Raw genomic sequence first — 26,296 nt, forward strand, 5'->3', positions numbered from 1 at the left:
CTATAAAGTATCGGCGACACTAGCGTTAGCTAATGCAAGTGATCCTAGTACGTAGTACAATACCGGACGACTCGTTGCAAAGGTGGGGGAAGTTCAGATCGCTATTCTTAGGTATTTTCCATAATGTAAAAACACATTTCCTAGGAAATGTATGCTGTTATTACATTATGGAGGGAGGTCACTACCCAGACCAGTTTCAGCCTTTTTTGAGGCTTCATCAGTGAGTAGCTAGACCTAATGCCAAAGTGTATAGCAAAAAGAACTTATATACTCTGCGAACGAGTTTTCTAAAGAGGTGCAACCATTAAGTTACTTAAGTATAAAGAGCTAAAAAGCTTCATTTCGGCAATGAAAACATTACTTAAATTAAGGGGATATTAAATCCCACATAGTTTCTTTGAGTTTCTTATTCGGTTTTAAAACTATGTGGGATTTAATATCCCCTTAATTTAAGTAATGTTTTCATTGCCGAAATGAAGCTTTTTAGCTCTTTATACTTAAATAACATTTCTTGATTATGAGACATGCACTGGTTAAGCCTAATTTACCATTACTATACAATGTCTCATAAACAATTTACATACAATCTTTACATACATTCACTTCACATACTTTCAGTAATACAACTACTTACAAGTCCCTTTTAGCAGACAGTCTTTCTAATGTTCCATGATAATCTTATTCTTCTCTTCACTTACTGCATTGCTCCTCCTTTCACGTTAATTTCTTTTCTTGCTCAAGAAGTCGACCGTCCCTTTCTTTATTAGATCCTTATTATAGCGACAATATACAGCTCCTTTCTTTCCCGATGACTCGACACAATATGTCCCCCATGGCAGCAATCTAAGTGGACGACGAATGAAGCTTCTCTTTCAATTCCCAACAATGACGATGATATTAGGTAAGAAAAATCCTTGAGAATCCTGGAGATGAACAAATGAAGCGTCTCTTTCACTTCCCGACCACGAATGGTTATGATCTCAAGTAAGCGAATGTCTTGAGAAACCTGGAGATGAATGAACGAAGCTTCTCTTTCACTTCCCAACCACGAATGGCAGTGATCTCAGGTAAGAGAACGCCTTGAGAACCCTGGAGATAAAAATTCCTTTCTGACAAGCTGTCTTATATAGGCCTAGTTTTCCGTTTGGCACATGCGTGTGTTTCTCGAAGCTGGTTACGTACTCACCTTTGGGCATGTAGATGTCACTCTTCGCATGTCTTTCGAATTCCTTCTCCATGGCACTCGTTGAGCTTTGGATATGATGACATCATTCTTCGCAAGTCTCTGTAACTTTCCACTTATGGTAATCCTCTTAACTCTTTACTAATCTTGCCATTAGACTTGATGACTTATTAGTTTTACAAGATGATCTCATGTGCCACATTATTGTAACAAAGGCTGAATACAATAATTTACAAAAATTATTATTTGAATGAACATTTAACAAATCTTTTTAGTACATTTTTCTGAATTAAAAAACCATGTGAAACTGAACATAAGTTATGAAGTTACTTTTCATGAGAGACTTTACATTATTGGTATTAAGGCTAGTGAGTATGTTTCTGATGTCCTTCTGGCAAAATTTCAGGCATATTGTGGATAGAGTGTGGAAAGGTGGGAGGAATCTGCCTTGGTCGTCTATACAAGAGTTGGGGAAAAAACTGATGTCAAGAGTTCCTAATCTATAAATGCTACCTTATACCATCAGGATGTGAGAGAGGTCACTAGACAAGGCTTGACTGCCATCTGGACAGGATACAAGCTTAGTGCATTTGGCCCTTATAAACTCAAAAACAGAATTTGCATGTATTGTCAACTGTTTGGAATGAATCCAGCTCATTCTTCTCCAAGTTTTGATTCCACAATTTTTCTCAGCCTATTCAAAGTATGCTTGCATAAATCTTTTCTGGAACATTCAGTAGGAAAATTCCTCTATAATTCTCGCATTGTTTTATTTCACTTTTTACAGATGGATACTATGACAGCTCTATGCTAACCACTGGAATATGATCTTATGAACGTGCCTTCTGAATTATATGGTGTAGTCAATGTATCACTTTTATGCCTCCATTTCTGATCAAATATCCAAATGCCTTTCTAAACTTCAGGTTTCTACTGCTTGCTTTCTAACAAATATGGAAAAGCAGCCTGGAGAAGATGACATTTATTTATTTAATTTTATCTTGGTTTCATCCTTTATCCAAGTGTAAGCAAACAAAGTTTGCTTACACTTGGTTTGAACGTGAAGTCATTTCATATACATATTTATATATGAGTAACCCAGTCGCGAAGTGACTTCATGTGCAAACTTTGTTTGCTTACGCTTGGATAAAGAATATCCAATAATATAATTTCTTGGCATTTTTAATTTATAGTACAACCAAGTGGAAAGTCTTTCAACATCTTTCTCTAATTCAGAGTATTTTAGTAATAAGGTATGACACCTTTTGACTACTTGTATATGGAAATATGACTTCTGCATTACTTCAACCTTGATATCACTTCTGGATTTGGCACCCAATGATGAAACTTCAATAAAGGTCAAAACCCTTTATCAAAAACTACTACATCAAAACCTGTAGTAGCCCTTCCCATAACGCATAGCATTATACATGTCCATAAGATTATGTGTATTACATTATGGGATACTAAAGCAATCGATGTGAAGTTATCAGCCTCTATATACAAGTAGCCCAGTCGTGAAGTAACTTCACACACAAACTTTGTTTGCTTGCACTTGGATAAAGGATGAAACCAAGAATATAATTTCTTGGCATCTTTAATTTATTTCAGTTAACTACTTTTACATGTAGTCTTCTTACATTTTTTTCTGTATTCTCCTAGGGAACCTGTTGAATCAATTGCTAGGAACTTCTAATATATATATTTTTCTCAGTATCTGGATGGATACTCAATAATGCTCTGCACCACGAGACGGGAGGACTGGGCAAAGCTAGAAGCGTCCAGTGGATTTTTTGCATTCCTTAAAGGCTGTGTGGAGCTCTCCATCCAGCTTAAATTTGATTCATAAGTGACTCCATTATAATTCCAATCACGATAAAATTGTTATATGGAAAAATCATAACATGTTCTGATATTTCATTAAACAAAAAATCATAAAATCACTAATGTTGCTGTATCTAATCTAATCTAATCACTAATGTCGCCAGCAAAGGCTGGACGATTGGTAGAGCCTCTGCTACTAATGACTCACGAAAAAAGTTAACCAAGTTTGAGCACGGTTAGTAGTTGGAAGGGGTTCAATCGTTCGATGCTGTTGCCACACTCTCGCTCGATGAGTCTTTGGACTCCCTGGAGGTGTCAAATAATAATAATATACACTTACTTTTCAACTAAAGATTTATGAACATTTATCATCTATAAAATACTCATATGCACAGAATATTCATACCAAGTTAATTGCCAAGAAGTTAAAATATAGAATATTCATTACAAATATCCATTAAATAGGCATGTGTGCTCCCTACACACACAAACACAAGAGACAGTACAACTGTTGGAAAGAAAAAAAAGTTGTGCATCATATATATAAAACTGATATTTAAATATTTTGAGATTTTTCCCCTTATAAATGTTATTGCGACCTTTGTATCTCATTTTCTCATGATTATTACCAATTTTACCTCCTTACCTATTTTAACTTAGTAACATGTGTGTGTATATATATAAATTATTTATATATATTTATTTATATATGGGTGTGTGTGTGTGTATATTTCTTTTTTTACCTGCAAAGTCTCAACCTATCAACAATGCTATTCTAAAGAAAATTCAGTATAGCAAACCTGTCATAGAATACCATTTCTTTGGTTCCTATAAGTTTGCTATAGTGAAAGCTGACTGTACGAGAGAGAGAGAAGGAGGGGGATCAAATTTAAATGTTATATATATATATATATATTCTGTAAAATGCATAAACTTCAAAATATGAAGTACTATTCTAACATAAGTTCAAATAAGAAACTGATACAAAAAAAAGTTCCACAAAATAAGGTTAACCCATGCATACATGCTGCTCTTTTGAAACAAGCTCAGCAGTTTAAGAAATTCTAATATATAGGAAAATAATATTCATAACTATTACTTACACTTTTCAAGTGAAGTTTAAATGATAATAGAGGTGCCACAAATGTGCATTTAGAATTGGGATCTTCATGATACAGGATTACACGCTTCTAAATGAAAAAGTATTATTTGCAAATGACATTAAAATATTAACAGATGAGCTTCTTATTAATGATATTCCAGTAGATATTTTCCACTATTTGAATTAAGCATTTTCTATACAAATTTGTAAAGTAAATGATGACAGTTTGTTTTCGTGTCTGTTTTAATTATGTTATAGAAAAATAAAGCAGAAAAGTATAGTCATCATAAAATGGAAAATTTAACAGTCTAAGGGAAAAAAAATTCTCAATTTCATCCAATGCTCCCTCTAATTTTTGCCAGCCCTTGTGCACACAACAAACATTTTATGTGCAAGTTTCCAGTTCTAGTCTCAAACTCAATGCATACAGTATTCTGTGCTCATAATAGTGAAAGTAGCAGGCCATAAACTCTTAATTTGATATGCCTAAAACTGGTGACAACATCTTTGTTAAAATATCTTTAAGTGGTATGCTAAAAAGGCATGGTCACAGTCAGTAGCATTTGCGATGGAAAAGAATATAAGCTTCTGCTATCTAGTATAGTTGAATGTGGCGTTTATATTTATTTATATATATATATATATATATATATATATATATCTATATCTATGATACAGTGTTTATATAGCATTTATATATATTTTTAGCAATTAGTTTAGTAGTTACTTGGCAGTAAGGAATGATGGCAGACGCAGCAATCACAACTGGCATGTCACGAAGTCCTCCGCCATTTAAGAACTCTATTATACGTAACATAATAAAGGACTTTGTGGCATGTATGCTTCCCGGGAGTTGGATATGTGGCCGGTGAGAGAAGAGGGAGTGCATATATACAAAATGCAGGCAGTGGGAGGAAATCAATGAATTAGATATTTCGATAACTGACCTAGTTGCTTCAGGAAAGGGAAATGAATGGCAAGTAAGAGCGACTAACTTGCAGACAGGGATAGATGAGCTGAAAGAGGAGGTGGAATGTCTTGTGAACGAGATGAGAAGTATGAAAGATGAGATAAGGAGAATGGAAGAGATGAATGCAAGACGAATCAGATTAGGAGTGAGAGAAAGTTTTGGGAATGATAGAAGAGGAGAGAATAGAAGCAGTAGGAGTGAGGGAATGAGAGAGAGGTATTCATAACTATTACTTATTATACCTCTCTCAAATGTTATTTGAGAGAGGTATTCCCATACCTCTCTCAAATAACATTTGAGAGGGGGTATGGGAATGCTAGAAAAGGAGAGAATAGAAACAGTAGAAGAGAGGGAGTGAGAGAGAGTTATAGGAATGATAGAGGAGGGGGAGAATGGAAACAGAGAGAGGAAATGTGAAGGAGTGCTGGAACTAGGGATAGAGTGATGCCGGGACAGCAGGTGAGTAGAGGAACACAGAGAGAAAGGGTTAGAGGAGAGAGTGAAGGATGCAGGTGAGCAATTAAGGAACAGAATGGTTAGGGTGTGATGTATGGAGACTCAATGATCTTAGGTGTGCAAGATGCGATGCCAAAGATGTGTTTGCCTGAAGGGAGATAGAAAATGTGGTAATGTCAATTAAGAGGGGTGAAAGGATAGATGAAATGATTGTCATGGTGGGTACAAATGATTTGAGAGGCAATGTAAATCGGGCAGCGAGAGATCTGATATTCTTGCTTGAGGTTGTGCAAAAGAAAACACAGAGAGGGAAGATTGTGTGTGTTTGTTGCCCAGGTACGATAGTGATGAGTTGAGCAGAAGCAGTAATACTGAATAGCATAATAGCCAGAATGTGTCAGAAGAGAGGACTGGAATATGTGGATGCTTGGAGAGCATTTGAGGACAGAGGGGGAAGTGTGTGCGAGAGACAACTTGCATTTGAATGAGGAAGAACGAAGGCATCTGGAGAGATTACTGTTTTCTGAACGCGTCAGTGTGTCAATGCAGGGAAATTAGAATTCCCAGGGTGGATGGTAGCAGGGGTGGCCTCTTGTGAGAATGGGTGCTTGGGGGCGGTGGGGGGGGACGACATCAGATAACACTGAGCCCAGTGGGCTCAAGAGGAGACAATGACAGGTATAGAAGCAGTGACATTTTTATGCTCTATACTAATGCCAGGAGTATCTGAAATAAAGGAGATGAATTGGTGGCGCTGGTAGCTTCAACCTGGCCAAAGGTTATTGGGATCTCTGAGACATGATTGACAGAGGATGATATAATAACAGGAACTGAAGTGGCAGAATAGGAAAGGAAAACATGGTGGTGGAGTACTGCTTATGATAAGTGATGACTTATGTCCTTTAAGAGTGGAGGCTTTGGAAGGCAAATGGTTTTGAAAGCATATGGTGTGAGGTAAAAGTGGGCAAGACAGGATATTTAGTGGGGTAGTTGCTATAAACCAGGGAGCACAGAGGGTGGGGACCAAGAGATGTTTAGGCAGTTGGGCTCAGTAAGAAGAATGATAGTTATGGGGGATTTTAACTATAGCAGTATAAGTTGGGAAGAGGAAAATGCATGCAGTAATAACAGGATGGAATTTCTAGAATTTCTGAGGCAACATGTAATAGAGGGAACAAGAGGTTCAAGAGTTTTGGATTTGGTCATAGCGTCAGAAGAGCTGATAATAAGTGAAATGACATCTCTCCCACCATTTGGGGAGAGTGACCATGTAGTTTTGACTTGGAGGATAAATAGACATGCAGGTGTATCAAAGAAAAGGAAACGTATGAAATTATAAGGCAGATGATTATAATAGTCTTAGGTATCAACTAGGGGCAGTTCCATGGAGGGCAGAATTGGAAAGCCAGGATATCACTAGTGCTTGGGAAACTGTGAAAGAATATTTGTTAGCAGCAATACTAAGCTGTATTCCACGAGTGAAGAAGCGGACACAATTTGGTGTAAAGTGAATGACAATATCAAACAGGAACTGCGGTTGAAAAAGAGATTATGGAAAAGATATAAGGAGAGAGGTGGAGGGCAGATACATGAAGAATATAAGATGCAGCCCAGGAGAGTGACCACTATGATGAGGAAGGCAAAACTGGAATATGAGAAGAGATTGGCACTAAGATCCAAAGAAAATCCTAAGGAATTTTCTTTGGATCCAAATACTGAATACTCTGGATACCAGTAAAGCTGTGGGACTGGATGGTATTTCACCACAGGTTTTGAGAGAATGTGCTAAAGAACTGACAGCTCCATTGACCTGGCTCTTCAATAAAAGTCTACCTGTGGGAAAGGTACCCAAGCAATGGAAGGAAGGTAAGATAATGCCGCTACACAAGGGTGGTAGCAGACTGGAAGTGTCTAATTATAAGCAAGTTTGTGTGTCATCAGTAGTTGTTAAGGTCTTGGAGAAATTAGTAAGGGACTATACAGAGCATTGGGCAGATGAGAGTAATGTTATTTGTGAGAATCAACATGGATTTGTTAAGGGGTGCTCTTGGTTTAGTAATATGATTGCCTTTTATAATAAAGTGACAAGAGCAGTTGATGAGGGAAAGGCATATGCTGCCATTTTTTTAGATTTTGCAAAGGCGTTTGACAGGGTGCCACATGATAAGCTGATATTTAAGTTGCAGCACATGGGTTTAGATTTCGGGTTAGTCAACTGGATTCAGGATTGACTGTCTGATAGGTATCAGAGAGTTGTGTATGGTGGGCAATATCAAGGAGGCAGAAGGTTACAAGTGGTGTTCCACAGGGCTCAGTACTGGGACCTGTATTGTTCAACCTTTCTATCAATGACATTGTCAATGGATTGCAAGGGGATATTCAGTTGTTTGCTGGGAAGGGTTATCAGTAATAGTGCAGATGTGGCAGCCCTGCAAGAGGATTTGAATAAACTAGACAGATGGGCAAATGAATGGGGGTATGAGCTTAATGCAGCAAAATGTAAAGTCTTGAAGTTTGGGAACCACTGATGGGAGGATGCATACTCGATTGGAGGAGCTATACTTCAGGAAGTAGGGGAGACAAGAGATCTGGGGGGGGAGGGTGATTGATAGAAAACTGAAATTCAGGGAGCATATTGCAAAGGTGGTGAAGGTAACCCAGAGGATTGCTGCAATACTGAGAAGGTCACTGACCTGCAGAGATAAAAGAGTTATCATTCTGTTATATAAGACCCTGATCAGACCACACTTAGACTATTGTTCTCAGGTTTGGTCCCCAGGATTTGAAGGGGATAAATTAACTGTGGAAAGGACACAAAGGTGGATAACAAAGATGGTTTCAGGACTGTACAATGTCAGTTACGAGGATCGACTGAGGGAATGTGGACTGCAGAGTTTCGTGGATAGAAGGAGAGGTGATATGATCAAGACTTTTAAACCGTTGAGAGGCAGTTACAGGGTAGACATTGGGGGTGTTCTTTCGCTTGGTCGAACAACGGGAAGGAGTGATGACAAAGGGGGCCATCCCTGGAAGTTACAAAAGGAGACTTATGTCAATTAACATTGTCAGTTACGAAGATCAACAGAGGGAATGTGGACTGCAGAGTTTGGTGGATAGAAGGAAGAGAGGTGATATGATGTCGAGCGGTATTGAGAGGCAGTTACAGGGTAGACATTGGAGAGTTCTTTCGCTTGGTCGAACAGCGGAAAAGAGTGATGACAATGGGGCCATCTCTGGAAGTTACAAAAGGAGAGAGTGTGAGCAAGAGAGTGAGGAGTGGTTTCTTTGTATGGAGGGTGGTTGAACCATGTAATGCATTGCCTGAGAGAGTGGTCAGAGCAGGAACGGTCAATGGGTTCAAGGAATGGTATGATAAACTTTGTGTTTCTTAAAAATGACCTCCCACGATGAGTGTTTTGACTCCATGGAGGCCTGAATAATAAAAATGATAATAATAAATATTTCTATTCATTTTGTGAATTTTGAGAGTTTAATGCACTAAAACTACTAATGTAATATTTCTCATATTAATAATGCTCTTTTTTCGTCTGGCTGTAACCTGTAAAATTGCAAGCACAAAATTAATTCACTGAATGTGTAACTACAAAAATTCATGACAGTTTGTACACGTTCAAGTGACTGAACTATCTAAGCAGTAGACATTATACAAATATATCTCTGCGACTTGCTGATTCAGCATCAGTTTAACCACATGCAACAGGCTAAAAGTAAATAATTACAGTGTATTAAGTATAGTTTCTGGGAAATTCCCAGAAAAAACAAAAAAAAAAAGCCGTTAATTATATTTACAGTGTATTAAATTGGAGTGGATTAGAGTAATAGTGGAGTGGAAATACTGGAGAAATCACTAAATAACATATGTGGCAAGAATGATTTATCATATAATTCGTTTTTATAGTAGGTTAAAAAATCATTGACCATAAATTAGAAATTCTGAAAGCAAAAATTTTGTGTGTGCAGTTACTAGATGTCCACCCTCTTTTTGACCAGTGTGCACACAGCTTAGAAGGAACATTGATTTCATCTCATATCTAGTTCTAATATCTTGTAATGGTGGCAATACATAATACTAACCATTTACCTTATTAATCAATATATTTAAAGAAGCAACAGTTGATCTCATGCAAAAAATTCCACCAGAGTCATCAGATCAGAAGAGTTTTTAAGGATTATAATAAATTTGCAGTCATGTTGGGGAATGTTTACATGAAACAGAAACCACAGAGAAGAAGTGGAAAATAAATTCCACCCTACTCCAAATCAGAAGCGCTTTTAAGGATTAAAAAAAAAATCTGCAGTTCTGTTAAGGAATGTTTATATGAAAAATCATCAATGAAGAAGTGGATAACAAACGAAACTTCACACATTACAAAATAAGCATATTCGATTAAATTACTGGCATGTGTGATGGATATAAAATATAGAGCAAAAACAGCAACTTTTCTCACATCTGAAATGCAACATATAAAATTTTATAAAACAGAGATTTTCATTTCCTTGAAACACTATGAAATCGTCCGAACCTGAACCAAACAGACTGTATGCCAACATCCAAATTTTGGGAAGTGATCACTATTAATTGTTCATAAGTTTTTTTAATCGATAATTAATTATTTTAAATTTGTTTATTATTATAATAACGGCTAATATAGCCTGTTTGTGTTTAGGAGTGTCTCTTATTTTAAATACATTGGCTATTATTACTCAAAAAAGGGGGTATATATATTTTAGGGAATTATGGGTGAGTATAGAAGGCAATTATAGCAGAATAAAAGAGGGAAAAATTTTGTACATACCTTGTTTTGATTCCAGGATGTCTTCCAATTTCATGATCCTGCTTAAGGTTTTTATAAAGGGGGGGGGGGGGGGAGAGGAAGGAGGAAGGGAGCTTGGGTGTGTGTTTTGACGTGGATTATAACCCGGGTTATGTATTAATAATATATATATATAAATATATATATATTACTGTGTTTAGGGGCACATTTTGTGGGGGGGAAGGAGAGAAGGGGAAGGGTTTACTTATGTGGAAACTGGGGCAGGGGAGGGGGTTAACGGGATGCGGACCGCTTCGGTCGACTGACCATCATCGGAACTTTTTCGGAAAGTTCCGATGATGGTCAGTAGACCAAAACAGTCCGCACCCCGTTAACCCCCCCTCCCCCTGCCCCAGTTTCCATATATAAGTAACCCCCTTCTCTCCTTCCCCCCCACAAAATGTGCCCCTAAACACGATAATGTATATATATTTATATATATATTATTAATACATAACCCGGGTTTCCAAATTTATTTTTGCATGTCAAAACACACCCCCATGCTCCCTTCCTCCCCCCCCCTTTATAAACAACCTTAAGCAGGATCATGAAATTGGAAGACATCCTGGAATCAAAACAAGGTATGTACAAAATTTCGTCACCTCTTTTATTCTGCTATAATTGCCTTCTATACTCACCCATAATGCCCTAAAATATATATATCCCCTTTTTTGAGTAATAATAGCCAATGTATTTAAAATAAGGGACACTCCTAAACAAAAACAGGCTATAATAACCGTTATTATAATAATAGCGTTTAAGAGGAGTAGCATGGGAATTTCCCCAGAAACTATACCTAATTTAAATTTATTTATTTCAATATCCAATGTTGAAAGCCACTCTAAGGCTTCCATTGACACTTCATGTATCTCCTGCAGTCTGTGGAACCAGCAAAAGGGGCAGTCACTGATGATATGTTTGATAGCCTGTAGAGTATGGGTGCAGTCACAGTAAGGACTATTTGCCATATTCCATTTATGTAGTAAATAGCCATATTTGCCCTGGTTCACTCTGATTCTGTTGACAGTAGTCCACAGCTTTCTAGAAAGGATAAAGCTGGGCTGGTGGCTGCAGGGGGGGGGGGGTCTTTCACAAGAGAGCCATTTATTGGCAAGTTCATAGCCCATTGTTGGTTCCACATGCCGTAGGTTGAAAGTGCTGGGTCAAAAAAGACTCCGGTTATGTCCCAAAATGGGTACCTTCAGGTGGGTTCTAGGGAGATTGATGAGGACTGAGTGGAGAGGCAGCAGGGAGTTAATTGTGATTTTCTCCAGTTCATTTAGTTCATGTTGTCTTCGTATATTTGGTGGGGCTATGTTGGAAAGCACTGGTAGCCATGGAAGAGGGGCGGATTTCAGGGTCCTGCTAATCGTGCACATGGTTATATTAATTTAGGAGTCAATGATGATCTAAAATTATTTTAACAAATTTTTATAATAAAAGTTCAAGATTGGTACTATCAACATAAAAAGCCTGAATGGAAAGAAATGGAGCTAGCTGAGAAATAGGATAAGTACCAGATCGACATATTAGGATAAAAAAAAAGACAAAAACTCATGAGATCTTTCTGAGCAATAAATACAAAATGCTATATTCAGGTAATAACAATCAGAGAAAAGGAGTAACTATAATATTCAGCATTAAATATGAAGCTAGCTAATCTTCTTGAATGGCAGGCAATATCAAGTAGAGTGATGTGTGCAAATATCAGAATGGGGAACTGCACAATGAGACTTATTTGTGCCTATAGTCCCACAGAAGGTTCTACTAAGGTAGAAGTGGAGGAATTTTTTGAGACTTTAGAGAATGCAACTGACATAATGAAAAAGGAAAAATTGGTCCTCGTTGGGGATCTAAATAGCAGAGCAGGAAATGATTGTCAGACATACAAAAATATTTTGCAAAAAAAATTTGGAAAAAAGAGCAGAGTTAATAATAATGGCAAATGACTGTTGGATTTCTGCTTGGTACATGGGCTTGGTTCATGGAGAGAAGTGGCAAGGAATAAGACAAGTCTCATAGATATGTTACTGTTGATAGTGAAGTTTTCTCACTAGTGAAGGACAACAGAGTGTACAGAGGATTTAAAATTTGAAATGATCACCATTTAATCTTGAGCAAGATAAAATTGAATTTCATATTGAAAAGAAAAACATATAAAAAAATTTTAAAGCAAATAAAAGTTGAACAGCTCTCAGATGTGAACTGTAGACTACAATACACAAACATTATTTAAGAAAAAATGAAAGAGTTTGAGAACAGGAACCAAACTTTGGAGATTCAGTGTCAAATCCTGAAGAAAACATTGATTGATTCAGCCAAAGAGGAATGTGGTGAGGTTGTCTGCAAGGACGGAAAAATTGGAACTCCATGGTAGACTCAAGAAGTTAAAGAGGCAGTGAAGGAAAAGAAGAAAGCACATCAAAAGTTCCTGGCAAATTCTCTAAGAGTACAAGCTATTAGAGAATGCAGAGACAAATGTAAAACTAGATAAGCAAAAGTCATGGGAAGATTTTGGTAAAAACATAAAAAATAAATATCAGGAAGATGGCAAGATATTCTGGAGGTTGTTGAATAAGCTCAGAAAAGAGAAAAGAGTGCTGTAAAAGGAATTAAAGATAAAGGTGACATGAAAACTGGAGAAAAAGATATCATTAATGTATTCAGTAATTACTTTGAAAAATTGCTAAATGAAACAATCAGTGACATGACAGTGAAAAGTGCCTTAGAAGGCAGAAATATAAGATCTGATAATGTTGGAGTCTTGACAAGTAACAGATTGATTTGGAGGAAAATTGTGAATAGGAAGTTGGTAATGATGTATGTTTTTCATGTAGTACTATCATATCCAGTACACCCCTAGATGGTACCTGTCAGGAATTTGATGATGGCAATGATAAAAAATTATTTTAAATAATTTTTATCTACACAACTTACTAAAATTGTTCCTTTGAACTTCCTGAGTTCTAAATGTTCTATCCTTTCAAACAACTTCACCACATTCTTCCCTGGTGGAATCAATTATTTTCTTGGATTATTCTATTAATGAATAATTTTGTATATTCGAGTGTAGAGTTCATCTCTGAAAGCAGTTCGACTAATTCTTTAAACATGTTTACATGTTTTTCTTTTCAATACAACATTCAATTTTATCCTGCTCAAAAGTAAATGGTTATCCCTGCTATTTCAAATCTCTTATATCCTTTTGTGTCCTTAACCAGCATGAAGCTAATGAGTGAATGAGACTTTTCTTATTTCTTGTGTCTTCTCTGCATGAATTTTTGCACATATTTATGCTGGAACATGATATCTGTAATGATCAGGGCATGTTCTGAACAGAAATTCAGCAGGTACTTGCCATTCTTATTAGCTTTGCCATAGTGATATTATTTAAGGCAATTACATTTAGAAAACTATTTGACTTTAGGCTCATCTCTGTTGCTCTGCTTCAATCTTACTTACCATGTAGTGTCTGTGTGCAAGTGTCAGTTTGTTCATTGTTCCTTGATAATGGCAGTTTGACTTTAATAAAATATTAAGTTATTCTAATTTATATATAGTCCACATCGTGATTTCCTTAAATAATATCAGTATGAAGAACCAATGTATAAGCTTTAATACCAGACATATTAGCATTACTCCTTTCTCCAAATTATCCCAAAACATTTCTGAATGTCTAGTATTCATTTCCTACTTTGGTTAAGATTTCCAACAAGTACCGTCTTTTCTTTTTTCTCTATGTTAGCTGTCTTCTCTAATGACTCGAAAAATTCCCATATTTCTTCCTTAGTAGAATCTTCAGTGGGACAATAGGCACAAATAAGTTGCTTTCTCAAATTCCTCACTTTGATGTTTTTCCACATCACTTTGCTTGATACTGCCTACCATTCAAGAAGTGTTGAATGCTATAACTACTCCTTCCTTTCTCTAATCATTACTGCCTGAATATAACATCTTGTAAAGATTATTTAGAAGAATCTCATCTGCCATTGTCTTCTTTGTTTCAGAAACACCAATTATGTCAACATGGCACTTCTCTAGTTCTTTTGCTAGTTCCATTACTTTTCCATTGATACCTCTTGTACTGATGTGCCAATCTGGAATTCTGCTGATCATGATATATAATTCTACTTATTTAAGGCTATATATTTCATCTTGTTATAGATCATCAACTGTGGTGACACTGAAACAAAGAAACGTGTACAATCAAAATAATTGATTCTACCAGGGAAGAATGTAGTGAAGTTGTTTGAAAGGATAGAACATTCAGAACTCAGGATGTTAGTCAGTCATGTAAAAGAAGAAAGCACATCAAAGGTTTTTAGCAAGTAAATCAACAATGTGCTCTGAGAGAATACAGAGAAAAATGTAAGGAAGTAAAACTGTGTAAAAGCAGCTAAACAAAAGTCATCGGAAGACTTTGGTAAAAACATTTTAGTATTATCAGAGACCTGCAGGAAAGCAAGGACTCATTGAAAGAGGCCATGATATGCAAGGAACTGGAACTCTATGTACTGTTTCCGATTCCTTACATTTCTGGCATCTCAGAACCCCCATTTCCAGAATTCTTAAGAAATACAATTTAGTGGCTACTTTTCTTCCTGTCAACAAATTTTATTACTTTATCAATAAATTATCACTTTTGATGGAAACAGCATGGTTTCCATCATCAAAAGATAATCAGTCTCCTCTAGCTCTCCCTGATGCCTACCAAGTTCCTTATGACTGTCATCATTCTTACTTTAGACAAACTGGATACTCTGCAGAAAAGAGAATACAAGAACACCAGTTGTACATTAGCAACAGTAAAAATCTGAAAAATTCGGCTTGGCACAGCACAGAAAGACACAGACCACAACATCCTATGTTCTATGAACATACCAACATATTTCAGTGATGTTGGTATGCTTGTTTAAAGAAAGCACTGAGGCCTTACTTTACCACATAAATTCTTTCCCTAAATCGAAATGATTGTCTTTCTCTATATAAGATATGGAAAAGCCTTATTTTAATCACATACTAATATGTTTTTTTTTTAAACAACTAATGAATTTTCAATATTTCCTCAGTTCTACCATTGCATTGTTTTATGTATAACATCACGCGCCTCTTACTTTTTCAAATCAATCAGTTGTTCACATTCTACTTTGTAATTAACTATTGTTGCCACTGATGGCCTGTAATATTCAAGATGAAATATATGGCCTTAAATAAATAGCATTACTTATACCCTGTGTTTTTTCATGTTAACTGAAGAAACCTCTCATGGCACAAGTATCTCTTAAACAACAACTGATCATGATATGGAGTTAATATTCTTCAAAAAATATCACTAATCTAATAGTTTACAATTATACAAAGTTATAAATAAAATAAAAAACATATACAACTAGACAATAAAATAGCTAAAAAAACTTCTCTTAATAATCAGCAATTCTAATGATAAAATCATTAATATAGCAATATAATAGCAATAATTGAAATAGCAATTTTCATGCATATGACAGTGTCTTGATTTCAGAAATACACAGAAATACTGTGGAAAACAGAAAATGACTACAAATGATCATGTTCTGACCATAAACAATGTATTTGAATTTAGTTATTTCCTCATTGACTTTAAGCTAAATCTGATTATAGCGGAGGGTCTTAGGTATTTAAAAACAGACAGAATAACTGCATTATTATATATGAAATATGACATTTATACTAATACAAAGATTATTTACATTATATATAAAAAAATCCTACAAATGTTATTTTATATCCAAGTCCTTTGTAGCATTGTTTTTCATATATGTATAATGTGTCTGCTTCATTAGTTAACTTTTGACAAAAAAAAAACTTTTGAGCACATTAAAACTAATTACAGAATATATTAGCAATTTAGGAGTAATAATTCTGAAAATATAAGGTGGGGGAGGGGGGGGAGGAGAATGATCTGAAACAAGTAGGACTAATATGTGGACCCTGAGTGATAAAATGAACTGGAAAAACAGCTGTGTGTCTTACAGAGCAGATCATGTAGCAAATCCTTAGATGGAACTTATATTAAACAATGTGGTATTAAGAAATCTCTTATTAGATTGCAGAATGTTAACAAATCTTGAATACATCATTATCCTTTTTCAATATGTCTTCAGTATGTGTACTGAATATCATGATTGTCCAACCCAAGGTTTAATGACCAACTAGTTTCCTAGGAACAATTTTTTTTCTTCTTTTCTTTTCTTTTTTAACCCCCAAATTGGTCTCTTATTTGGTCAGCTCTTATATTTTTATGAAGTACTCCTAACTCCACCAATTCACTATACAAGGCATGTTCAAAAAAGATCGAACTTTTGCTATAAAGACTTTATTGCTCATTTTACAACATTTTAAGCACTGTCGCCTTCAAAGTAGTCCCTTCTACTGGTGATATACCGTTCTCAACGTTTCTTCGATTGTTGGAATGTTTCCTGGAATGCACTTTCTGTGATGGGTCGCAGTGGTCTTGCTGCATTTTCCTGAATCTCCTCTATGGTTTGGAAACGACGTCCTTTCAAAGTGGTTTAAGTATGGGAAAAAGGAAAATGTCTGCTGGGGCTAAGTCCAGAGAATAGGGTGGATGGGGCACAATGGATCTGATGTTTTACCACATAACTGTAGATGAGGAGCAATGCATGAGCCGGCGCATTGTCGTGGTGCAACATCTAAGTCTGGTTTTTCCACAATTCAAGCCCCTTCTTGTGCACAGCATCCCTCAAATGTGCTAAAACTTCCATTGTACAACTCTTTGTTTACCATCTGACCACATGGTACAAATTCATAATAGACAATTACCTTTCCAATCAAATAACACAACCAACATCACCTTGATCTTTGACTGACTCATCCATTGATGCTTAAACCATTCGTAGCACTGAATTCAGCTCATACAGTCCTCCCTGTATGCTTCGTTAAGCAATTAAAATATCTCTGTAAAATTTTTACCAAGTTTGCAGCAAAATTTCAGACACACATTGTTCTTCAAACTCTTTCATTGTCACTTTATCACTAATCCGATGAACAATTTGTGCACGTGCTCACTTCAGCGGATCTAACTCGACGGCTAATGCTCATACCAGAATAGGGCAAATGGCAGTTTGTTGCCAAAACCTGCCGCAGTTTGTGCACTATTTAAAAAGTTCTGTCTTTTTTGAACATACCTCATATCTTATTCTTCTTGCTAATCTTGAATTTCTTATTCTGTGCAGATTTTAACATTGCACAACACATTGTTTTCTGGAATATATACTTTCAAGGGGTATCAAATATGACAGGCAAACACACTATTTCATTACTAGTTTCCTATCAACAATTTTGTTCCAAATTGAATATTTATAAAAAAATTATTTAATGCAGTTCTCACAGTTAGCTTAAACTGCATACCCTTGGTGATTGAAAACTTCTCTTAATGAACCCTTTTTCTAGATCAACACTGGATGCATTAGAAATTAGTGCCTGATTAGAAAGGTAGCTTAACAGTTAATTTAAGCTACCTCTCTAATCAGACAGTTTCCAACGTGAAAACAGACACTCTAAAAAGTGTTTCTTTTGTATTTTTAACTTCTCCCTAATGAACAGTTCTGTACACCCGAGTAAAGAATTCATGATTAACACAAATTTCTACTCCGTGAATAATCCATAACCACTAAACAGAACATACGAAGAGGTACATAAAAATAACTGGAATCTGAACTTGGCGTGTGTTCGCATTTTCTAGTTACAGATGATGTCATTAGGCAATGTGAGTATGCAGTTTTCCACACCAGTCTGGCAAGTGGCGTCATCCTGTGTGGACTGCTTCGCTGTTCTGGCTACTTTTCTTGTAAGTGTTTACAAGTAAGTTTGGCGAGTTTGTGATGTATGACCACAAGGAACAGAGAGCGTGCATAAAATTTTGTTTTATTTTGATTATGGCTGATTGATTAAAACTGCCTGAAACTACTGCTATACTTCAGCAAGCCTTTAAAGACAACATTTTAAGTAAAAGGCAAGTGTACAAGTGATTTTCCCATTTCAAAAACTTGTCAGTTGAAGAAAAACCACGATCTAGCCCACCTTCAACAAGCAGAAATGATAAAGACATCAGAAAAAGTCTGCCAGGCTTAATGTTGGTTTTTTTTTTTGTCAAAAGACCATTAAACAAGTTTCTGAAAAGATGAATTTGTCATGGAGTTCATACCAACAAATTTTAACAGAAGATTTGCAAATGAAATGTGTGTCTGCTAAATTTGTGCCTCATTTGCTCACAGAGGATCAAAAAAAAAAAAAAAAAATTACGTGAATGGTTGCCAAGATTTGAGGGAGCACGTTCTTAATGACCAGAACTTTCTTTCAAAAGTTGTGACCAGGGATGAGTCTTGGTGCTACGGTTATGATCCAAAAACAAAAAAGCACCAAGCCAATGAAAACATGCAAATTCAGCAAGATCCAAGGCAGTCAAGTATGATCAAATGTCAAGACAATGTTTATTTGTTTTTTTTTATGTGAATGGAATTGTACACAAAGAATTTGTTCCTCCTGGACAGACAGTAAATCAACATTTTTATCTCAACATTTTGAGAAGACTGCGCAATAGTGTGCGACGAAAACGGCCAGCAATGTTGAGTAGCAGAGATTGGTTGCTGCATCACGACACTGCCCCAGCCCACACGGCCTTGTCTAACAGTTCTTGACAAAAAACATGGGAGTTGTTCCCCACCCTCCCTACTCACCCAATCTCTCTTCATGCGACTTTTTTTTTTTTATTCCAATGGATAAAGAAAACCATGAAAGGCAGCAATTCGTTGATGTGGGTGAAGTGAAAGAAAAGTCGCTGAAGGCCATAAACCATATTCCAGTTGAACCGTTCCAGAACTGTTTCCAGCAGTGGAAAAACGTTTGGGATAAGTGCATTGACTCACATGGAGAGTACTTTGAAGGATTAGAATATGGTATTTATAAACTATAATAAAATTTAAAAAAAAATAATAATTCTGGTTATTTTTGGGTGTCCCCTCATAGTTGTTAACTACATAATAGCTATTTAACTAGTACAACATTATATATTATACTAGTAAATAATAGTACAAACATTAATGAATAAAAATATAATTATCATATGTTGTACATGTACAACATGTAATGATTCATCCAACTCAAATGGCATCACTGCTATCCATATTCAGCAGATAATTCAGAGAAATTTGAGCTCTAGATCTGTTATGGATTCATGTCTCAAAAGTTGTTAAAAGATGAGACATGTCAGGAAAGAAAAATGTGAACTTTATAACTTAACTGAACATTTCAAAATTTATGAAACTTCAACAGTAGTAATTATTAAAAATCATACTTTCTTAAAAACAGTGATGGATAAATGGGAATGGAAAGCAATATCATATATTCTTTAATAGCAAAGGTGCTTTAGTGAATAAACTGATATTTCAATTGTGCAATGTTAAAAAAAATCCTGTTCTATTTCATTTATATCTTCTTTGCTTATGATCAGTATATTAATGCTATCGTTATCATCCAATTCCTGTTATGTATCTTCAAAGGATGCACAGGATACTATAATAGTATTACAAGTTTACATTACTACTAACTTGCCATCAACAATTTTCCTCTAAATTAGTTTGTTACTTCTCAGGACACTGGTTGTCATATCTTTTATTTCAATCTTTTCAGCATTTCTAACTATCAATCCACCTAGATCTAGATTTTCTTACGTCTTTTTCATACCATCATATAGAGCTGTTTTGCTAACCTTTTATCTCTCATTCAATTTAAGTAACCATACCACTTCAGATTATTCCGTACATGAATTCTTGAGTTGCCAACAACAAGTTTCTTCCTTATACTTTCATGTAGTTCAGTGGAAGTGCCATATGCCGTCTGCTGCACTAGACCACCCGAAGAAAGAGTGCCTTAAGTTCTATTCTAGTTGCCAACTAGAGGAACTTTTACTAAACTTTTTTTTTTTTTTTTGACTGGTTCAAGTTAGTCAATCTTTGGCACAGGCAAGCAGGTTTTTTCTCCTAGAAACTTGAGTTTTTCATCCCTTAAACTAAAGAAAATCGACCTAGACACCACACTATTTTCAGACAGTAAACACAGCGTTAGGATTATGGACTACAAGATGGTGGCACTTCTCAAATGTCTCTCTTCACTGGATGCTGCGTATAATTAGTGATAGTCTTGGGCCAGCTATCTCTGATTGGCTACTGGTGGAGATTGAACTCTCCCCCCTCAGTCTCCAAAATTTAGATAGCTAAAAGTCTCACCTACTTCCTATATGAGAATAAAAGGTGTTAGATGATTTGATTTACTCATATGATTTGTTTATTGCCCTCCAACTCTCATAAACATAAGTTAAAATCGGTTTGAACGATGTCATATATACTGCTAGTTTAGAGGTCTGGCTAATTTTTCCCTTATTCCATCAAAGAAGAGAAATTAAATATGGAAATAGACAAGAAAATAAACTTTGCTTATTTTCTTGTCTATTTCCATGTTTATTTTCTCATCCTCATTAAAAATATCTACATATATGTATTGTTTTATTTGTTTCCAATTCAAGATGCAGTCAATTTTTTTTTTTTTTTACTGCCTATTTTCATATAATAAATTTAGTTTAATCCTTTATCCAAGTGTGAGCAAACAAAGTTCGCGTCTGAAAGTATCTTCAGGACTGGGGTAAGGTGGTACAACACCAGACCACTCCTTGCAAAGGTGGAGCAAGCTACCAACACTCCTATCTCAGTATCTTCCATAATGCAAAACACATCTCCTTGCAGATATGTCTAATGTTATGCATTGCTATATGCGAAACTAGTCTGGGTTGTGGCCCTTCCCTTAATGCATAACATTAGACATATCTGCAAGGAGATGTGTTTTGCATTATGGGAGATACTGAGATACGAGTGTTGGTATCTTGCTCCACCTTTGCAAGGAGTGCCCTGGTGTTGTACCACCCTACCCCAGTCCTGAAGATACTTTCAGGCGCAAACTTTGTTTGCTCACACTTGGATAAAGGATTAAACTAAATTTATTATACTCTAACCAAGTGAAAAATAAACTTTCAACGCCTATTTTCATAGTATATTTTTATTGCTGATTTTTTATACCAAATCTGTTACAGCAGTTATTCAATTTAGTTTAGGAATCCAGAAGATTTGTACTAATTGATTTATGAGTAGAACATCACCTGCATAAAGTAATGAGCTGAGATTAATATCTGCAATTTTGATATTAAGTTGAATACCACTTTCCTTCATAATATGATTTACATAGACGATAAATAATAGTGAAGACAATATGTATCCTTGTCTTACATTAAACTGCCTTCAGGCCCTTCCTTCAATTTTAGATGCTGACTTACAACTTAAATATAGACAATGTATTGCTTTTTGTAATGTCCCATTTACTCAATATAATTATAGTGTTCTGAGCAGCTTTTCAAGAATAAAACAGGCACCATCAACATAAGAAGTATCAATGGAAATGACAGGGAATTGGCAGAAGAAGCAGCACTGCTTTTAATTAGATTATATAAAAATTCATCATACAGTTTTTGAATTATCAGGATTTTTCTCTTTGTACTTTAATTTATGGAAACCAGTGTAAATCTAAGAAGTGAAGAGAATCTCAATACTTCTTCTGATATATAACAAACAAACAATATAAATAGCTGTTGTATATTATAACTATTTAAAATATATTATAATTATTTATTTAAAGTATATTATTGTTATCCATAACTATTGTGACGTCAGCAGCCTCTATATACATAAGTAGATTAGTTGTGAAGATACTTCATGTGAAAACTTTGCTTGCATATGCTTGGGTAAAGGATTAAAAGAATATAATTTCTTGTTGATTATAATATACAACACAAGCAGCTACTTTTCATTTTTAAACTTACAAACATTTAGACAAAGTTATATTATGAGACAAAAGTTTTTCATCTCTCCTTGAGAGAAGAAGCAACTAAACTACTAACTTGTCAAAGTGGAAGCTTTTCTCCACCAATATAGCAGAAAGTGTGTAAAGCAATATTCCCAGTTTGAAGGCAAGAGTAAGCTGCATCCACTGAATAATCTTATTTTGTATACAAGGGAAAGAAATATACATATATAGACTCCAACAGTAATGAAAATTTAAAAATATATCAAAACTAATAATTTCACAACCATTATGAATTGTTTGATTTGTATTATAACATATTTCATACTTTAGCCAATTCCTAAATAGTATTTTTTTTCTTTTCAAAATTTCTGCTTTGACTAAGGCTATAAGCCTTTTCAAGAAGCCAAATTGGCTTCTTGAAAAGGCTTACAAAATGTTGCTGAATTCCTTCAGGGATTCATACTAAGACCATACCAGTAATAACATATCAAACAGAATAGGGTATTTTATTTTTTCATAAATCAATATTTACTAAAATAAAATAAAAAATGTTGATCTTTTTATATTCATTGCTTTAAAAATATGTAATGAAAGCAAATTTCTTTGAGCAGCATAATATATACTAAGTTTTTTTATAATTAAGTAACTGGAATGAAGACATTAACTAAGTAAGTGTGCATCATTAAGATTATTATTAAGAATATTATATTCACTATAATAAAAATTATCAATATATTGTATATAACTCAAATCTGGCTTCTTTTACCTTTCCAAAGTTTTCAATTCTGAATCCTTCAGATGCCACAATACTCGGGAGCAGAGTTCGAGATGAAGTAACATTTGATATTTCACCATGTTTTCCAACATTTCCTATGAATATCTGCAAGTTAATTCATTTATGCTATTTTTATGAAATATTTAATATTTATAAAAAATCAAATTTAAAAGTACTTTTAAAAAATAATTGCTTGCTATGGCAAACTTGCTCACTATTACAAACTACCAAAAAGTTCCAACCAAAGTTATTATCAATGCTTTGGGGACTATGGCTGGGAATTTTGTTACAAAAAAGAAAATTCACTAAAGGAATTTAACTACAACAAATCTTTCACTATAATAAATTGTTCCCTTAGTCCCTATATATAGGGACTAGTCTCTTATATATAGTCAAATCTCACTATAGACAAGACAGGGGAAGCAATGATAAATGTAAAGGAAAAGTGGTGAAAAGAGAATTTAGCAAAATTCAACTAAATAGATGGCAATCAACCTGGCTACCATCCTTTTACAGCTGAACACATATTCTGCTGAATGCTGCAAAGTAGCTACAGAAGATGACAGAATAAGCTTATTAGTATGCTAGAGAACAGAATAAGACATAAGTCATTAATCAATCTGATTGCGCTAATGAACAGAGTTCAGGATTTTTAAGAGGTTCTGGCATACCTCCTCAGAGAATAGTATAAGAAAGGCTCAATTTTATTATTATTCTAAGTTGGAAAATCTCTTATTTGAGGGATCTGCATATTATAAACTGAGTTTTTTTTTTTCCTGAGAAACAGAAATGAATTTTAGAGATTTTGAGTTAAGCAGTAGTGTGAAGATCAGCATTTACATTTCAGATGTATCTTTTTTCACACTGCAAGAATGATGAAATTAAGAGAAAGGAGTGCATATTATGAAGTAATTAACCTTCCATTATACATTGGGCAGCTCACCATGTCTCCTCTGATCTTTTGGCAGAAAAACATTCAGAAAAATCTTCAATTAGTGTGGACACAAATAAGTCTCCAGAGACCAGAACATCCATTCAACATTGCCTGTTCAAGCTGATGTACTTGTCCTGGCAACTGCATAACAGCAGTTACCAGAAGCAAGACAATATACAGTTCATTCCTAAAAAGACAAACATAAATTAGCCAACAAATTATCATCCCACTTCACCTCAGTCTTCTCAAAAAACAATGGAGGACATCAACAGCTAACTTTATTACCTGCAGGCATAATTTTTTTACTCTCTTGCTCTCTGGTTTTGTATCAAGAACCTCTTCTGCTGTTTGTTTTATTACTTTGCTTATGTCCATTCTTTATTTATATCAGAAGAGAGAGGAATTTAAGATGAATGCTGAGTGAATTCAGTTTTGATTGAGATTTCTAATGCTGTTTTTTCTGGAGCAGGTAGGTTTATCATTTCTTTCTACACATTTCTGTTCACGCAGTTTTTTCTTTTTCATTTTGCTTGTACTATTGTTTTTGAATTTACCATAAAATGGTCTGAATATATATCATTACCTTTTGTAATAACTAACTGCTGTCTCTTATTTGTAAACAGTTTTTTGTTTATAGTCTATTACTGATCATAGTCTTCTGATACTCCATGTATATTTATGGATAATTTTTTTCAGAAATATGTGTTTATGATTTTTAATTCATAAAACGATAAAATTTCTCGGTTTATTAGTATTTTGATTTAAATTTGTTCTCTGTATCTGCCTACAATCTGGAGTATACTTTGGTTCCCCACTCTAGCATTAAAACTTCCATTAAAAACCATTAAAACAATTATCAATAATCTTTTTCTTTTTTTTAATTACATTTCATCAACTTTTCTAAATATTAAAATAATTCATTTTCATCTACTTTTCCTTCTTCTTCTGGAGAATATATTCCCTCTACTGTTAGATAAGCTCTTTTAAATTTCAGCCTTACAGCTGCTATTCTTTCATTAATAATAGTGTACATCTTAATTCTTGTCTTCCATTTTTGATATCTATCATTATAGCTACCATACCTCACTCTTTTATTCTGTTCTACACCATATCATTACATAATCTTCCATTTCTATAGTTCCCCGTAATTTTTTTTTCTTAGTTATTACCACTATATTTATCTCTCTCTTTTAATCGTTTGTTGAGTTATGTTTCTTTCTTAAGTCCCTAGCAATCCAAGTGGAAACATTTAGTATATCTGTTATTTCAAATTATTTTCCCTTATTCTAGATGCTGTTGTTCTCAATAAATTCATCCGTTTTTGATTTTGGACGCTTCCAAGTATATCTGTAATTTACAAGAAGAGGTTACCAGACTTTTGCTCAACCCCAAACTTGAGCACCAGGGTACCACCTCTCCCTTGTCCAGCTAGGGTGTCCTTACTGTAACTATACTATCACCAGCATAGTTCTCAAGGTTCTTGGTAAATCCAAACTCACTACAATGAAGTGGAGATAGCATCAAGGAGAACTATTTGTCTTAAAGTAAAAATCATGTTCTGACAACAGCACTGTATGATCTAAACCTAACTTGCAATTCAAGTTTCTCTTCAATTTTTATTAGATTATTCTTGAGCATGCTTGCATGAACCTTACTTAGAACATTCAGTAGGAAATTATCACATTTATAGGAAATCTATAATTCTCATATTGTGTTATTTTACTTTCTTTTTTAAAGACAGATGTTAGGAATACTCTACTCCAAATGTTTGGAATTGACTTACTAAATTATCCAGTGCAACCACTGCAATTTTAACACCTTTATCATCTTCTGATCCCTTTTGTACTGTATCCTCCATATTATTATCTAAGTGTTTAGAATTTAAATGTCTCTAAAATTTCAACAAACACAAAAACAACAGTAACAATATAGCTACAAAAATACTAATAAAAGTAATGTCAACTATTTTTTTTTTTAAGAAATTAAAAACATCCAACTTGAATAAACTGCAGTATCAATAGAATCATTGGGATGAGCTAAGGAGATGTGACTGCAAAAGAGAATGCTATACAGCTCATGGGCATCTGGATTGATTTTGACATAAAGTGTTCTGCATCTACATGATGGGCAGAACTTGAATGGATCTGATCAGACATTGGAGAGAACCGTTTTGTATGAGAGTAGGAGAAATAGACTTCTTATAAGGGAGCATATTAATAAAGGGAAAGTTAATAGAATGAGCATAAGAGTGATTGAAAAATGGGGGGAGGAGACAGGTGAAATGGCAGAGAAAATCTCAGGTCACTT

At 34.9% G+C, this 26,296-nt stretch overlaps 1 protein-coding gene across 2 annotated transcripts in view; it reads right to left on the reverse strand.

Moving 5' to 3' along the window:
• Positions 1-26,296, reverse strand: part of LOC150096252 (proteasomal ATPase-associated factor 1-like) — a 147,726-nt gene that overhangs the window by 99,331 nt on the left and 22,099 nt on the right. For both annotated transcript variants that reach the window (XM_090408880.1, XM_090408879.1), the window contains exons 3-4: positions 23,047-23,150; positions 4,111-4,197 (exon numbers count right to left, since the gene is read on the reverse strand). In XM_090408880.1, the coding sequence (XP_090265006.1) occupies positions 4,111-4,197; positions 23,047-23,150 (191 nt within the window). The remainder of the gene's footprint in view (positions 1-4,110; positions 4,198-23,046; positions 23,151-26,296) is intronic.

Source organism: Typopeltis vanoorti, chromosome 19 (genome assembly GCF_054136105.1).
Source record: "Typopeltis vanoorti isolate ZY-2024b chromosome 19, IOZ_Tvanoo_1.0, whole genome shotgun sequence".
NCBI lineage: Eukaryota > Metazoa > Arthropoda > Arachnida > Uropygi > Thelyphonidae > Typopeltis > Typopeltis vanoorti.